Source organism: Tenrec ecaudatus, chromosome 6, assembly GCF_050624435.1.
Source record: "Tenrec ecaudatus isolate mTenEca1 chromosome 6, mTenEca1.hap1, whole genome shotgun sequence".
NCBI lineage: Eukaryota > Metazoa > Chordata > Mammalia > Afrosoricida > Tenrecidae > Tenrec > Tenrec ecaudatus.
In genome coordinates, this window is record NC_134535.1 from 99,110,355 (window position 1) to 99,127,057 (window position 16,703).

The 16,703-nt window shown below is 43.1% G+C and overlaps 1 protein-coding gene across 4 annotated transcripts in view; it reads right to left on the reverse strand.

The window, feature by feature from the left end:
- Positions 1–16,703, reverse strand: part of BICD1 (BICD cargo adaptor 1) — a 228,890-nt gene that overhangs the window by 26,998 nt on the left and 185,189 nt on the right. For 2 of the 4 annotated variants that reach the window (XM_075553036.1, XM_075553037.1), the window contains exons 5-8: positions 11,006–12,097; positions 4,533–4,684; positions 1,722–2,036; positions 552–745 (exon numbers count right to left, since the gene is read on the reverse strand). In XM_075553036.1, the coding sequence (XP_075409151.1) occupies positions 552–745; positions 1,722–2,036; positions 4,533–4,684; positions 11,006–12,097 (1,753 nt within the window). The remainder of the gene's footprint in view (positions 1–551; positions 746–1,721; positions 2,037–4,532; positions 4,685–11,005; positions 12,098–16,703) is intronic. The other 2 variants (XM_075553038.1, XM_075553039.1) reach the window with 2 other exon arrangements.

The following is a 16,703-nucleotide window of genomic DNA, read 5'->3' on the forward strand; positions in this document are numbered from 1 at the left end:
TACAAGAATATTCCACTTCCACGTCCATGTTCCTGAGGAGCAAACACTGGAAGGGGTCTACTCTTATTTTCTATGTGCTGGGTAGGGAGACATTCTGAGCCGCCACAAAAGGAAACTCTCCCAAAAGGCTTTTTAATAGAGATGGCTCCCTTTACTGACATTGCATTAAAAATGCCCCAAACAAAATAACCGAATCTAACCAAAATGGACTTGCCATTAGCTACCAAGTTGCATGTAGGATCCAGGTGTGTGCCCTGCATTGTGCCTGCTGCTCATGTCCCTTTACCTATCCCATTCCTTCCAACTCTCAGTTTCCATCCGGGGCTGTTCAAAAGAAGTCCCTGGAGATGCCTAAACAACTAGAATCTGACCAAAAAGAAAGGAGAAATCCTCGAGCTGGGCGCACACAGGGGCTTTTACTGTAACCGTGGGAATTGTCAAGTCCACCGTTAGACTCCATGGATGGGCAGGCACGAGCGGATGGAAGGAAGGGGAGGGTGTCTATTTAACTAATCATTTGCATCACATGCACCCAAGGAAAAAATGTTTACCTGGTGGAGCCACGGTTAACCTTTTTTCCTTGCTGAGCCGCTGCCCTTGGATGAATTCACTCATGGAAGGGGGGCCCTTCAGAAGAAATGATTCTGTGGAGGTGGGATCAGGGGGAACTCTTAATAAATTCTGTAGGTAGGAAGCCCCTGAAGTCCTGGGACGGCTCTGATCACAAAGGGAAGGTGAAAATTGTCTTGCAGGAGATCCAAGAAAAATACATATAGGAAACAAAAAAGTTTTACTTTAATTACCTTTCAACGCCTCACCAGCGATAACATTATTTATACTGTCAGTTAATTTTTAAGACATATAAATCAAGATTTTTGCCTCCCCCATTTTTTGTTTCATTTTGTTTTAAAGTTTCCACACCAGGATACACCTCTATTTGGAAACTGTCTTGGCTAGTGGAAAAGAGACTCATAATTACTCGGTCAGCTTGAACCGCAAGTAGAACATACTTGTATTATTTGATTCTTTACTAAAGGTTCCAAAAGTTAAAATTTTTACCATTAGCTGAAATTTTTACCATTATAAGATAAATAACTCAACATCCAGGATTCTGGAAAAAGGTCACACATTCAAGTCCCTAAGAAACTTACAAGTGGTTTCTTTTAGCAATACTCACAAACCTACTTTTTTTGCAAAGAACTGTAAATATTCCACTCCCCTGTACACAAATATAGACACCCCCTTTCTGCCGGCTCTCAGTTTTGGTAACATGGTCAGAGGTTCCCCCAAGAGAACATTTTAGTTCTTTCTTTGCCCCATTGATCAAGATATCTGTCAGATTAGCACCATTATCAGGGAGAGGTACGTTGACCTTTAAAATGGTAACTCTTGTAAAACAGTGCTTTATTCTTAATATACAAGCTTTTTTTTTCAGGTTGGGGGCAAAAGGGAGCCATATTTGTGCATAGAAAGAGCAACAAAAATGTTGACAGACACATGAAAATTATATTATGGTTAATCAAGAGGTGGGATGGAGGTGGTATAGAAACACACTTCACCAAAAGTTTTCATCTGGAAAGACCCCACATTAGCACAGTCCCCAGGCCCGGCTCCCACCTCCCCCCTTCCCTTCCCCTCCTCTACAATGAGAACACATACATCTTCGCGGTTAACTAAAATCTGGCCAGTGCACCATACTATGAAGATCGCTGCATGCATACCTTTTCCTCTGGGCGCCACCGCAGACCCGAATGTTGGGTGTCTGTGGGCCCTGCCTATGCAGGTAAGTGTCTATGGTGGGCACGGTGACTGATGCCTCCCCACTTACTTTAGGGCTGCCGATCTTGCTCTTCCCAAGTTTGCCTTTGCTGCGTCGGGACTGCTCATGGTCAAACTCTAAGTCCTCCAGCCGCTGGGTCAGGGCGAGTTTTTGCTGGATAGCCATTTGTAACAAAGTGTTTAGAGTCTTCTTCTCGTCCTCTGCGGCTGCTAACTGTCTCTGCATCTCATCCAACTGGGTGACATATTCATCACATCTGGAACCAAGAGGCAACACTAGTCAGGAAGAGAGCCTTGGGAGCTTTAGTGGGAAAGTAATCAGCTACTGGTGTTTGCATAATAGACTGCTGGTCTTCCCAGAAGCAGACAGCCTAGAGTAGTGGAAAACCGGGAACCGGGAAGAGTCGGTTCAGTTCATGCGATGGAATGCACACGGGGATATTTCAATAGGTGGCATCTTAGACACAGCACTGTTGCGGGGGCTGTTCAGTGGTGAGAGAAAAACAAACAGTGAAGTATAGTCTCCACAGAGCCTTCTGTGTGTTGTTGAAGACCCTTTCTACTGCGTAATATGGTCTGGGAGAGGAGGGGTAGGAACATGGTAAGTTTCTTATAGTCTATGCCAGTGGCATCCACAAGTGACCCTGGGTGGTGCAAATGGTGTCTACTCAACTGCTAACCCAAGGTTGGCAGTTTGAACCCACCCAGAGGCAAGAGCAAAGAATGGCTGTGACCGGCTTGCATAAAGATTACAGCCAAGAACAACACCCTCTGGAGCCGGTCTGCGCTCCAACACGGGGGATCGCCATGAAGCAGAAGCAACGCCACGGCAACTGGATCCGTTTGCTTTGGGTGGCACGCAGAAGGAGAAGAATGCTTCTCAACAAGATGGCTCCTGCTTCCTGTCTACAGTTACAGGTTTGCTTTTCACCCGGTACAGGTTGCAGCTGCCACTGTTTTCGACATGGCAGATGAGCCCGATGGTCAAGCCTGATGGATCTCTGTGACAATGAGTTGTCAAAGAAAACCAAGCTGTGTGACCGGGTCAGCTCATGCCTCGTTGGTACTCCTGCTACAGCAGGTAGACAGGGTCAGAGATCTTTCTTCCCACCCAACCTAAACCTTGAGCACATCCGTACCCGGAAGGAAGGAGTAGAGTGAGAGAAAAGCTCATTCTGAACTTTTCTCGGAATTCGTTTACCTACTAAGATATCAACAAGTCCTCTTCCGCACTGGCAGATGGCTCGTGGCTTTATAGATTTATCAGGGATGGGCTGTGTACACTCTGCTACCAGTATAAGCCTTGGGCGTTTAACGGGACAAAACATTTTTAAGAAAAAAGTGGACAGGTTCTGTCGTGAAACACTTTGAGATCCAGCTGGGTGTCTACTTTTCCATTTTCGCTGTTAACCCTGGCTGTCAGGAGCTGAGGGGAGGTGTGGGTGCCGTAAGAGAGGGCTGAGCATAGTAAACTCGAAGGGAAGGGCTAGACCCTGAAGTCATCTTACTTGGTTGGAAAACAGTATTTTAAAAATACTATGGATTAAGGCATTCAAAGAACCAACAAAGGCCCTTGAAAATGCACTGTTTTGGGAGATGATGGGAAAAAATTATCTAAATCAGGTTAAGGTTTTAAACTTATTCTCAAAGGAACCATTTATTGTAATGCTTCTCAATATAATGCCAACTGACTTCTCTCATCCAAGAGGGGGACATTGTGTCTCATTCTCATTTTTTATCCTGAACCCCATAACGACTAGAAGTGCAAAGCTCTATTCCTCAAACTTCACTGTGCTCTGAGACCCAGAAGCCAGCTCCCTGCAGCCCCTCCACACACCCATGGGCAGTTGGGCATGTAGCCTCCTTGCTGAGCCTAAGAGATTCAATCACAAAACATACTAAACTTAAGCCTCTTTTCTCCTAACAAAGAGAACTGGACACATTTCAGGGACCCTGTGAAACTCAAGATAAAAAAATAATAATAAAATTAAAAACACATTAGCTACATGTAAGAAAGCGTGCTATGTAAGTAAAGGCATATCTACAATTTTGTAAATTTTGCACGATACAAGCATTTGGGAGTGGAGGTGAAGGTGGAATGCTGAAATGTGATGGTGGAAAACAGAACTTCAACACTGGAGTGAAAATCAAAGGTGTTTACACCGTCCGAGCAATACATTTTTAACAACGACCTCAAGTTTAAAAACAAAATATAATAGGGCTTCATGATGAAGTTAATGGGAGAAATAATAATAATTAGCAACTAGTATTTAATTATTTAGACAATGTGAAAATGTTGGTTTTATATATATATATATATATATATATATATATATATATATATATATATATATATATATATATATATATATATATATATATATATATATAGCTAAATTTCCAAAATTATAAAGTGTTTTGGAGATGATAGCCATTTAGCAATGGATGAAGTATACTCCTTTCCTCATCGGAGGCTTTCTGTTATTGCAGTTCTAATGTTTTCAGGCATACGAAGTCTTTTTCCTAAATGAAAGATATTTCCATGTCAAAGACTTTCTTGATCAAGTGTGTCCACCAGAGGGCTCTGGAAAAGCAGCACGTTTTTCTCTTGAACTTGCCATCCTGTAATAATCTCATGGATTTTCCTCATCTTCCCCCTCGAGTTAGCACACCCAGACACCCAAAACACCAAGAGAATTCCAAAGTCTCTTCCTACAGCACAGCACCCAATGTCGGCAAGGGAAAAGCGTTACCTTGTTGCAAACATTGCTCTCAGGGACGAGAAAGTTGCTGCATCTTCTTTCAAAGCCTTCAATTCATTTCTAAGTTTCGTCATAGTTTCCGTCACCATGGCCTTTTCGTTTTCATATTTGTTCTTGAGATTAGCTAGTGCCACCTCAGCTGTCTGAAGCAGAAAAATCAGAATGCTTACACAGTTTTCCTACCAGGATTTCAGATCCTACAGATCTCCTCATGGAGCATCTCTTCTTCTCTCTCACAAATGGAAAGTGAGACTGATTTGGTTACATTTTATATACACATAGGAGAGTACGTGAAAAAGTACTGCCGTGAATCATACACACCTTTATTGAGCACAGCATCCTGAAGGGAAGCTGTTGCTTTTCTCCACAGCCTCTATCTAGGTCTACGCCTCAGAAGACGTGTCGTGGCCACTGCTCTACCCCTCCTTCCTCCCGTGTGAGGCACGCCCCATCCAAAGCCCATTTTGGGAACCCAGGGAATTTGACTGTGTCCTTGGAAATGTTCCTTGAGTTTTGGGAACAGGAAAAAAGTCTGAAGGGATAAGATCAGGATTGTAGAGGAGATGGGCAATTTTCCCCAATGACAGTCCTTGCTCCCCTGGAAGGGTGAGCAGATTTAGAGAAAAATTCTTTGGTAAATTTTCCTGGTCTTTGTCTCATGAATGCACTTTTCAATTTTCTTAAAACCTCTTCATAAGACGCTTCTATGATCACCCTGTCCTTATTATGCCTTTGTCAAGGGGGGAGGAGTACTCAACAATTTCTGAGCTGACCTTTCTGCCTTAAAGTTAACTGACTCAGCAGATCCCTCAGGAGCCACTGTTTTGAGGGGACCTTTATTTTGAGGGCTCCCTGGTGAGACAGTATTTGAGAGGACTTGTCTGTAGGCACCCCTGATCAGACATGTCAAATCCACGCATGTATGAACTGGAGCCCTGGGTTTGTTTTTTGTTTTTATTTACCCTTGAATGATATTTTGGACACAGGGAAAAACCACAGGGCGTTTTTTTCTTGAATGCCTAAATGCACTGTGAATTCATAATGTTGTTAAATTGCCCTAGAAACCAACTTTCAACAGAGGCCGTAGCAGGAGCTAAGGAAAGGATGGCAGTTCAGGAATTATTTACTGCAGATCTATAGGGGTGTGGGATTTCCAGATCGTGCGGGCTAATTTAGCTCAAGGATAAACTAGTCAAGAAGCACAACAACTGAAGTATGTTAGAGCTCAACTATTCTCTTTCCCCCCCAAATAAGTTCAATTCATTTAACACAAAATTAAACCATTTTCAAAAGATCCCTTCAAGGGCATTTAGTATGTTTGTATTCTAGGAAAACTATCATGTCTATCTAATTCCAAAGTATTTTCTTCTCCCCGAAGGAAGCCATGTGTAGCCATTCCTACACCCCCTTCTTTCCCAGGTCCTGGCCGCCACCATGAACGCAGAGATCTACAAACCACCTACGCTCTGTGGGCTGGAAAGAAAGATTAAACAGGTAGACTCCTGGAACCTCAAACAGGCATCTGTGGCAAACTATAAATCTATGTTACTATATTTTCACAGGAGGAAATTCCACAGTGAATCAATTACTTTCTTACACATTCCAGACACTACCTTCCAAACAATGAGTTAAAGTCTAATGTCATGCTTCACAATTTGCATAAAAGCAAATATTTCACAATGTTGACTGAGCTGAAAAATTGGTTTGGATCGGAGGTTTTGGCATGCCTGAAACTCTTGCTTCAAATGAAGAACCAGCCTGACCTGACATTTTACAACTTGATGCCCTCCTCAAGATTAATATAGAAAGATGATCTGAACATTGCAAAAATATAACATGAATACCCTGTCATTCTTCTTTGAATAGTAAAAAAACAGCTGTGTGTGCATGAGTCTTGCCAAGTGAAGTTGTGTGACAATTAAACAATGCAAATAAATATAAAGCATTAACCCAGCCTGGTTATACAACAGACCCTTAAATTGAATGAATACATGAAATCAGTCTATATTTCGGATGTGCTCATTTGGTCTATAGCACATTGCATGTATCATGAAGCCAAACTATAAACTAGGCATGTTGTTTACAATGTTTTAAAAGCATAAAACTGTACGATATTTGGGTCAATATATCCAACACTAAAGAAAAAGAAATCATTGAAGAAATAAAAAAGTCATTGCTAATGAAATTCCCAGATTACTCTTCTTGCATTACCTTTGTGCTTGAAATAATTTCTATTTGGTTAGGAAAAGCATTAAATTCCTAGAGATTGGTTATTTTAAAATTAAATCAATATGGGGGGCGTGATCTGTTGTTTCTGATTTCAGAGAAAGTTCTTATTATATTTAAATTCAGATGAAATGAGAAGTTACTTATAAAATATTTTAGTAAGTTCTGTAGTCAAATATTAGAACTATGATTGCTTTGGAAAATTATCCCAAATTCAGAAATTGATCTAGAGCAAAATACTAGATGCTTATAGTTTTTAAAAGTTTCAATACATATTTGTAAATTAGAAGCAGTTGTGAAAGTGAACATGTAATGAATCTACCAACAAACAGAGCCACAAGGAGGTGATGGAGAAGCAAGAGCTGAAGCAGGACAAACCCATTCTATGAATTCTGAGAGCGACCCAACAGGATCCCATTTTTTGTTTATTGTCTCTCGTTTGTCTACAGATTGTAATCGGCTTTGTCTATAACCCATGAGGAGCCCTGGTAACAGGGTAGATGAAACACTGGACTTCAAACCTCAAGTTCAGGAATCTGAAACCACTAGCCCCTCCAAGGGAGAAAGATGAGGCTCTCTCCTCCCATAAAGGGTTACAGTCTCACTTTCAGAAGCCCGTGGGGCGGTTCCGCTCTCTCCTATACGGTCACTGTAAGTTGAAATTGACTCCATGGTAGTGAGTTTGAAGTTTAAAATTTTAAATTTATTTGTATAACCCAGTAGGAAAGTGCTCTGGTGGTATCATGAGTCATGATCTGGCTCAAAATGAGTTCCAAGATCAGTGGTTCAAATTCACCAGACTCCCAGTGGGAGCTTTCTGCTCCCATAACGATTTATAGCCTCTAGAATGATGAGGGCAACAAATGTACATATGTGCTGGACACAATGGATGGATGTATGGATTGTGATAAGAATTGCACGAGCCCCCAATAAAATGATTAAAATAAATAAATGAAATGAAAAAAAAAAGATTTATAGCCTCAGAAACGCACAGAAACAGTTTTCCACTGGTCTATAGGAGCTCTGGTGGTGTAGTAGCTATGAGTTAGGCTGCAATCTGCATGGTCGGTGGTTCAAACACACCAACAGCTCCCTGGGAGAAAGACTGGTTTTCCTACCTAAACAGTGGTCTCAGAAACCCACAGGGGGTCGCTATCAGTTAGCATTGACTAGATGGCAGTGGGCGATAGGGTCACTCTATTAGTGGAAACCGACTGAACGGCAGTGAGAGTGAAATCCATTTGTGGATTTGCTGATGTCTCACCAGCCACACTCTCCCCAAATTGGCTTTTAATAAATTAGAGGATTCAAAACATTTGTGGAAAAGATAATGGGATCTTTCTTCTTCTGACCACAGAGATTTTCACAACCAATCCCTATCTGTCACCTCTCTGTCTCCTTTTCTTTCTGCCTGGAATGATTTCCTCCTCCTCTGGTAAGCAACCAACTCCATTCAAATTGCTTCTGTGAAGTCTTTCTCAATTCCTCCAGGAGAGGAATTAGTGCATTTGGCTGCTAACTACAAGGTTGGAAGGAAGTTCAAGTTTGGCCAGAGTCACCTCGGAAGAAAGGCCTGGCAATCTGTTTGCACAACCAGGCCCTGATAGCTACAGGGAGCACCGTCCCACCCTGACACCACAGAACCACCGTGCGTTAGCCCTGACCTGATGCCCCGTGCTTCGGGAAGCAGTAGTTGGCTTCTCTGTTTACATTCCTATAACTTGGATTACAACAAGTCTGACATTGAACTGTAATTCTCTGCTTATATTCTGACACCTCATTAAGCTAAAAGCATCTTTTTTGAATCTTCAGGATCTTGCCTAGTTTGGTACGTAGGTGGCACTTCATACATCTTTGCCAGTTTTATCAGAAGCTTATAAAAATCATCCTAAAGCAGATTAAAAGATGTGCAGAGAATGTATATAAAATGCTGATTTTAGTAAAGGAAGCTTCTCTCTCCCCGCTCTCTCCATTCTCCTGACACCGCAGAATTCTCACCTGAGCCTGCAAATGAACATTCTATAACGTCTAAATATACTAGATACCATTTATAGATAATTGACGCTATTTATGGCACAGAAACATCACAGTGATAGGCCCAACACTATTAAAATGCATAGCAGATGCATGCCTAGAAATAAATTTCCATTTAATTGGCTGAGCCCATCAGGGATGTGTCTCTAATGCAATGCAAATGCTGTGAACATGAGAATTCGGCCAGAAATGCCTTGGCCTACTCAGTGTTTCCGTGCATTCATTGTTCACACCGCTCTAGACCGCTAGTGCATTCCATCCTCCAGAGGGCTGTCAGCGTGTGTCAACTCCACCGCATTAAACAAGTCAACCGGCCCTGCTGCCACTGAGGAGACTCGACTCACGGTGACCCCGCGACATTCAGAATAGGAACAAGCTTCCAAAGGGCTTTCTGCGACTGTGACCTTTTGGAAATAGGCAGTTAGGCTTTTTTTCTAAAGCAACTCTGGGTGGATTCTAACCACCTATCTTTTGGTCAGTGAACAAGTGGTTACCTGATGTTACGCAAGGATTCTTCCTACCAAATGGCCGTGGTTGGCGCCCACGGAGTCAACTCCAGCAGATAGTGATCCCAGGACTCCTAAATCTTTGCAGCCCTACTGAGTAGCTGTCATGAATCACATAATCAATGAAACCTGTTCCTGAATGATTTTCTCTTGGCTGGTCAACTACACCGTTTGCGACTATTCAACTAAGAGAGAGACACCCGAGGCTTTCTCTGAGCGGCTTTTCCAGGGATGCTCCCGCACATTAAGGACTTCATAAAACTGGTGTGAGCACCGTCGGGGACGGCGTTGGTTATTCATGACCATAGTGGGTCTTTGTATTTTAGGGGAGTTTATGATTAACTTTTCTTTCTCTTCACTCTCATCTTAAACTGGAGCCAGGGCTCTCACACGTTATCCATCCTAACCATTTCTATTGCTGAGTGGGGCCACAAAACACCACCACTGCTTCTGGCGAGACCTCCACGTTCTATCCCTGGATAAGGGATATGCAACATGGTGGGGCTGCAGTGAAACAAACGTGTATGAACTGTTGAATGGAAAATTGATCTCCTCTGTGAATCTTCACACAATTCACAAAAGGCTAAAAAAAGGAAAACTATATATAATTTAGCACTTAATATTACTCATCATATGTGGTATTTTCATCATATGTGGTATATACTTTGGCTTTCTGTGGCTAAATAACTAAATTTTAAAAAAACGAGAGTTAAAGAACGAGTCAGCATCAGGTAGGTTCATGGTATGGCAATCCTACTGATTCCAGAAGGACAAGTTCTATGCTTAGTAAACAAACTCTAGGGCTGAGGTGAGTTAACATTCTTGAGTCATCCTATATTTCAGCTGTGTGGTCACTGCCACTCTCTCCCCACTCTCTCTCTTATAATGCTAATGTTCTCACCCTCCCTCCCCCCAAAAAATCTAGTTTGGTGACAACTTGTCTCTCTGCATGCATGTCACTCACTTTCCCGCCACTGTCTTGCCCTTCATCCCCAAGTCTCTGATTCAATGACTTACCTGGTACTCTGTTTCTCTAAGTCTGGGTTGAAGAACATCTTCTATCTTGTTAGCACTTCTAGAAAGTGAGTCCTAAATCTGAATCCACAACTTCAAAGTCGAGACATGGTTATTGGCTGAAAGACCTCCCCAAACGTGACTATACTAGGATTCTCCTGCGCTGTTCCAGCTTCTGGCTAACACGTCTGTCTTTCTTGCTGTATCTTCTGATGTAAGCTGCAAGCTAGATCCCACCATTCCTTTCTAACTTCCTTAGAGAGTCCTCCACTTAAGGAGTCCTGGTGGGATAACAGTTAAGCGCCCGCTCGGGTGTTAACGAAGTTTGGTCAGTTGACTCACCCAGTTGGAAGACCTGACATTCTGCTTCTGGAAAGATGAAAGCCTGGCAAACCCTATGGGGCAATTTTCCTTGGCACACCCGGGGTCCCGACAGGATCTGAACCAAATCAATGGTACTCAATGACAACTTCCCTCCACCTAGCTGAGCATAGTGACTCTCTTATTTCATGTATTCACTCTCAACAAAATAACTCAGTTCTGATTGGCACTGGGGGTAGAGTTTGCTTTATTCCTCCCCTGACCAGGAACCTGAATCCTCATTCTGTTGATAGTGGATACTCAACAAAATCCAGAATGAACCTAGCTAGGAGAAGGGAGGTGTTGTCAGCTGAGGGTGATTACCTGTTTGTTGGCTTTCAGCACAGCTCTCAGTGTGGCGATCTGCTCTCGCTTGGTGCTCAACAAGGACTTGAGCTTCAGGATCTCTTCCATTAAGGCTTCCTTGTCTTTATCGATCATGGGGGCCAGCTCTCGGGCCGCTGCTCTCTGACGAGACAGTTGCAAGGACCGGTCGACAGCTTTCTGCAGGTGCTTGATTTGGTCCCGGATTATGGCATTAAGGTTGTAGATGTTCATTGGCTCTTTGCGGATGTCACTCGTGTCCAGTACTGGCGAGGAGGGTGGGGCAGTAATAACAGGAGAGATGGTGGGAGTCTTAGTGGGACTTGGTTCTTTACTGGACTCTGTGTTTTCTTTGGAAACAGGTTCGGATGAGGTCCGAGTTTCTACTGGCGATGACACACCCCGCCTGGCTAACCGTGGAGACAAAAGTCCCCTGGGGTCATCAGGTCCTTTCAGACTGCCACTGCGGGTGACACGGCTTTGCCTGTAGTAGTCCAGCATAACCCTGTTGGGGGTTTCATTATTACACAGACACACATGGTGGTACAGCTGAGCTAACTCCTCACTGAAGGTCACTAACTCATCCTGGGCGGTATTAAGGGTATTGTGGTTTTCGTTGGCTATACTGGTCATCCTTTGCAACTCCTTCTCCATGTGGACCATCTTCTCGCCACTCTCCTTGGTGGTCTTCTCAAGGTTGGTCACCTGTTCATCATACATCTGGATCTTGTTCTCGTACTTGGCCTTCTCGTCAGTGTAGTTTTCTACAGACTTGTTGTATTTCTCCTTCAAGGCCTTGATTTCAGCCTTCAAGTCGATCACCTCGGTGACAGCCACCCTGTACTTGCACTCCAGGATCTCTAAGCCGTTGATGTCCACCTCATAGTCATGGGCCTCCTCTCCCGAGTCCTGGCCCTTCTCCCCATCCAGCTCCTTGAGCTCTTTGCTGCTCTGCAGGCCCCTCATGGCATTCACGTGCTCCGTGAGCCGGTGTACACGCTCATGCTGCTCCGTCAGCGCGCCCTTGGTGTGTTCCAGCTGGGTCTGTGACTCCTGGAGGTTGGCCAGGAGAATGGCCTTTTCCCGCTCCACCTGCAACGGCAAAAGAATGTCAAGGAATGGCTTCAGTGCCCACGTCGATGATGAGCTTCATCCATTCACCATCAGGGCCGAGTGCGTTTTAAGTGACTCAGCAGAGGCAAAGCTTCCATTATTAATTCCAATTAAACCGGAGTGTATTTAATGCGCTTAGTAATGCAACCTTACTTTAAATGCTCTGAGAAGACATGATATTAAAAGGATTAGGCTCTTCCCAATCGGGTGGACAGCCTCCCTCCATCCAGAAGAATTGGCTTCAGAGGACAGCACTGAAGCTACAGCTTAGGGAAAGGGACATGTCTGATCAGAGCACACAGGAGCAAATGAAGAGGGAGGGGAGAGAGTGGAGCACATCCTGGCCCCCCAAGCCTTGAGGACAATATCTCTGCTAAGAGCAGCCAGTGCACAGAGAGGACCATATGGCCAGCCCAGCTGTGAGACACACATCCCTCACTGACTGATAACTCTACAGGGGACAACTCTGGAGACACGGTGTAAGAACTGCACCCAATCTGACCCCACCACACCGAGGCAAACACTAAGGGTGTGCAACAGAACTCATCGGGAGCAGAGCAACGAATTCCCCAGGGAATACCAAAAGTAGACTTTGGGGCCAGGGTGTGGCACCCCATCAGACTCAGCTGGAAAACACTCCTAAAGGTCAACAAACAGACCTTGAACAGGCTTCTTTTTTTAAGTGTCATTGGGTTGGGGTTTTTTTTGTTGTTGTTTTGTTGCTTTGTTTTACTCTATCTTGATTTTGTGCGTATTATTATCTCTGCAGGTCAATCTAGAAAAGATAGGTGGGATAAACAATATGGAAGAAAAAACAACGGGACCTATGGTTCTCGGGGGACAGGGGAGTGGGGGAGAGAGGGGAAAGGAAGTGAGTCTTAACAAACCCAGGACAAAGGAACAAGTCATCCAAAATCTGTGGCGAGGAGGGTGTAGGATGCCTGGTAGGGCTTGATCAAGGGCAATATAATCGAGAGGAATTACTAACACCCAAATGAAGGCTGAGCATGATGGTGGGACAAGAGGAAAGTAAAAGGAAATAGAGGTAAGAATTAGTAGGCAAAGGGCATTTATAGAGGTCTCAATACAGACATGTCCATATGTAAATATATTTATATATGATAATGGGGAAATAAATCTATGCGCATATATTTATAGGGTTAATATTAAGGTAGCAGATAGACCTTGGGCCTCCACTCAATGCAAGAAATGCACTTTGTTCTATTAAGCTGGCATTTCATTACGCTCACCTTCCCAACATGATCATGGAAGACAAAGTGGGTGCATAACAAATGTGGTGAAGAAAGCTGATGGTGCCCGGCTAGCAAAAGATATAGTGTCTGGGGTCTTAAAGGTTTAAAGATAAACAAGTAGCCATCTAGTTGAGAAGCAACAAAGCCCACATGGAAGAAGCACACCAGCCTGTGTGATCATGAGGTGTTTATGGGATCAGGTATCAGGCATCAAAGAAGAAAAAATCTCATCACTGTGAATGAGAGGGAGTGCAGGAACCCAAAAACCCTTCTGTAGGCAACTGGATATCCCCTAACAGAAGGGTCACGGGGAGGAGACCAGCCACTCAAGGCACAGTGTAGCAACAACGAAACACACAACTTTCATCTAGTTCTTTAATACTCCCCTGCCCCCCCCCCCACCATCATGATCCCAATTCTACTTCACAAATCCGGCTAGACCAGAGGACATACACTGGTACAGATAGGAACTGGAAACACAGGGAATCCAGGGGGGATGAGTCCTTCAGGACTAGTGGTGAGAGTGGCAATACTGGGAGGGAAGGGAAGGTGGAGTAGAAAGGGGAAACCGATTACAGGGATCTACATATAATCTCCTCTCTGGGGGACAGACAGCAGAAAAGTGGGTGAAGGGAGACATCGGACAGTGTGAGATAGGACAAAATAATGGTAATTTATAAATCATCAAGGGTTCGTGAGGGAGGGTGTTGGGAGGGAGGGTAAAAACAAGGAGCTGATACCAAGGGCTCAAGTAGAAAGTAAATGTTTTGAGAATGATGATGGCAACAATGTACAAATGTGCTTGACACAGTGGATGTATGTATGCATTGTGATAAGAGTTGTATGAGTCCCCAATAAAATGATTTAAATAAATAAATAAAAGGATTAGGCTGCATAAGCTACTTTCCATACTTGTATGCACCATACACATACAAACTCGCGAAACATGCATGTTATTCAACGATCTTACTTTTTTATCTCCTCAGCACCTAGGGAAAACATTACATGGCTTTAAGAAATAAACATAGTATTTAGCACTGGCTTTTAGAACATTTGGTCCATAGTTCAAGGAGCCCTGGTGGTATTGTTGGGTAAATGTTGTACTGCTAACTGCAAGGCCAGCAGTTCAAAACCCACCAGCTGGTCTGCAGAAAAAGATGAGACCATCTGGTCCCTTAAATATTTACAGCCTCAGAACCTCTACACAGGGTCTCGATGAGTCAGCTTGTGTGTTCAAACCACGGGCTTTGTGGCCACCCTGGCTCCTTGCAACACACCACAGTCATACAAGGTAAGGCACAAACCACACGATCTTACGGGTGAAAAAAGGATTTGCCAAAATTTAACATCCCTTCCTGATAAAAACATTCAACCAACAAGGAGTAGAAGAGAACTTCTTCATCTAATAAAAGTTATCTATAAAAAGCCCACAACCAGCATCAAGTTGTACATAACTATGACCCTAAGATTTGCAGTTCTACCCAGAGGAACAGCAGCAGGTAAACCTGGAAATCGGCTTCATAAAAAAACAAAAAACCCTGAATAAAAAATTAACTGTCATTAAGCCAACAGCCCTTTTGGGTTTCCAAGACTTTAAAAATCGCCATGAGCGCAGAGAACCTCATCTGTCTCCCTCAGAGTGACTGGCTGCGTCCAGTGACTGCAGCTGGCAGGCTCAATGCAAGGTGCACTAGGCCAGCAGGACGTGCTTCCACGGAGATGCAGCCAAAAGCCACCCAAGGAGCAGTTCCGCTCCGTAACACATGGGGGAGCTGTGGGTCAGAAGTAACTCAACGGCAATGTTCTGTTCTTTTTACAAAGCTTATAAATGTGATTTTAAACTTATCGTTTATAATAGTTAACCAATTCAAATGTCGTCTTTGCACTAGGGCTCTGTCTTGTCATCTAGGTTTTAAAAAGAAGCAATTGATCAATCTCGTTTTAATTAATCTCACCATAAATATTGGATGAGTCATTGTGTAGATAATAATTAAGTTGTCTGACTCTCTCATTTACTATGCTTTTTTTTTTTACTTTTCAACCTACATTTTTGTGTCTCAATTTCCTTATTGATAAAATTGATGGCGGGGGCAATACTATCTACCCCATAGAATTTTTTATAAGCACATAAAACAATCACACACACCTAAATGCTTTGAATTTTAACGGGATATAGCAAACTGAACACTTAGCTTCATTATAAAATTTAAATGGCCTTTAATGGACCTAAGAACAACATGTAATTTTATGTCTTGCACATCCATGAGGACATAACAAAAAATTTTGCTAATTTAAGGTTTATAGAAATCATAGTTTTTTTTTCTCACATTCCATGTGAAATGATATATCCAGTTTGCTACTGAAAAAGGGTGGTGGGAGGTGAAATCCAAAGAATTTATCCTGCTTACTGTGCCTCACAGATGTTAGGGAAAAGGGGAACAATTTTAGCACAAGCATCGAAGGCTCCTTTAAACAGATTAAGTCATTTCGTTAGTTCTTCCAGACAGGCTCTAGTTATTTTCCTCCTACTAAAATAATTAAGGTACTTGACTGTCAATGAAAAATGTAGATTATAATCTATTTAAAATAACTAAACCTTAAGGGCACCAAAAGCCAAACAAATTCATCTAATAATGGGCTGAGACATTTCTCACAGGCAATAAAGGATGACACTCATTGAGCTGTGCTTTAGCAAGGTCTATTGTCAAGTTTACAGGGATTCTTAGATGCGTGAAGTATGTTCTCTTGCGATTTTTATATACATGCTTCTGTACAAAATAGTGTGATTGGCTAAATTTAAAATATTACTGTCATTTGTTCCATAATCTAGGAAGAAATATAAGTCAGAAAAATAATTGTTCTGGTCAAAAAGCACCCCATGATTTAGACAGGGACCCCGGATAAGGCAAAAGGTGTGTGCTTGACTACAAACCCCAAAGGGTGGGCAAGTCAAGCTCACTCGGAGGCACGGCACTACCTCCCCTAACCAGTGCCTGGAGACCCTGCATCACGCAGTTCTCCTGGGAGACACACGGGAGTGCCCAGAATCCACATCAGCTAGATTTTTAACCAGACGAAGCCTTACCTCCACTTGCCTTTCCCCACATACTCTATGGTTTAGCCTGGTGGTGACCTTTTTGCCACCTCAGAAATGGACAGCCAGTCCCAGTACAAGAATGCCTTGTAATGTTTTCTAGCACCTACACATTGTTTCACAGTCCCCATCCCATTCCGTCTGTGGAACACTCTGTAAAAGAGGTGATTTGACAAGGCAGGCTGTGTGTCTGGAGACACTATTGAAGTTGTAGCTGTTTATGATTCCAACTACAATT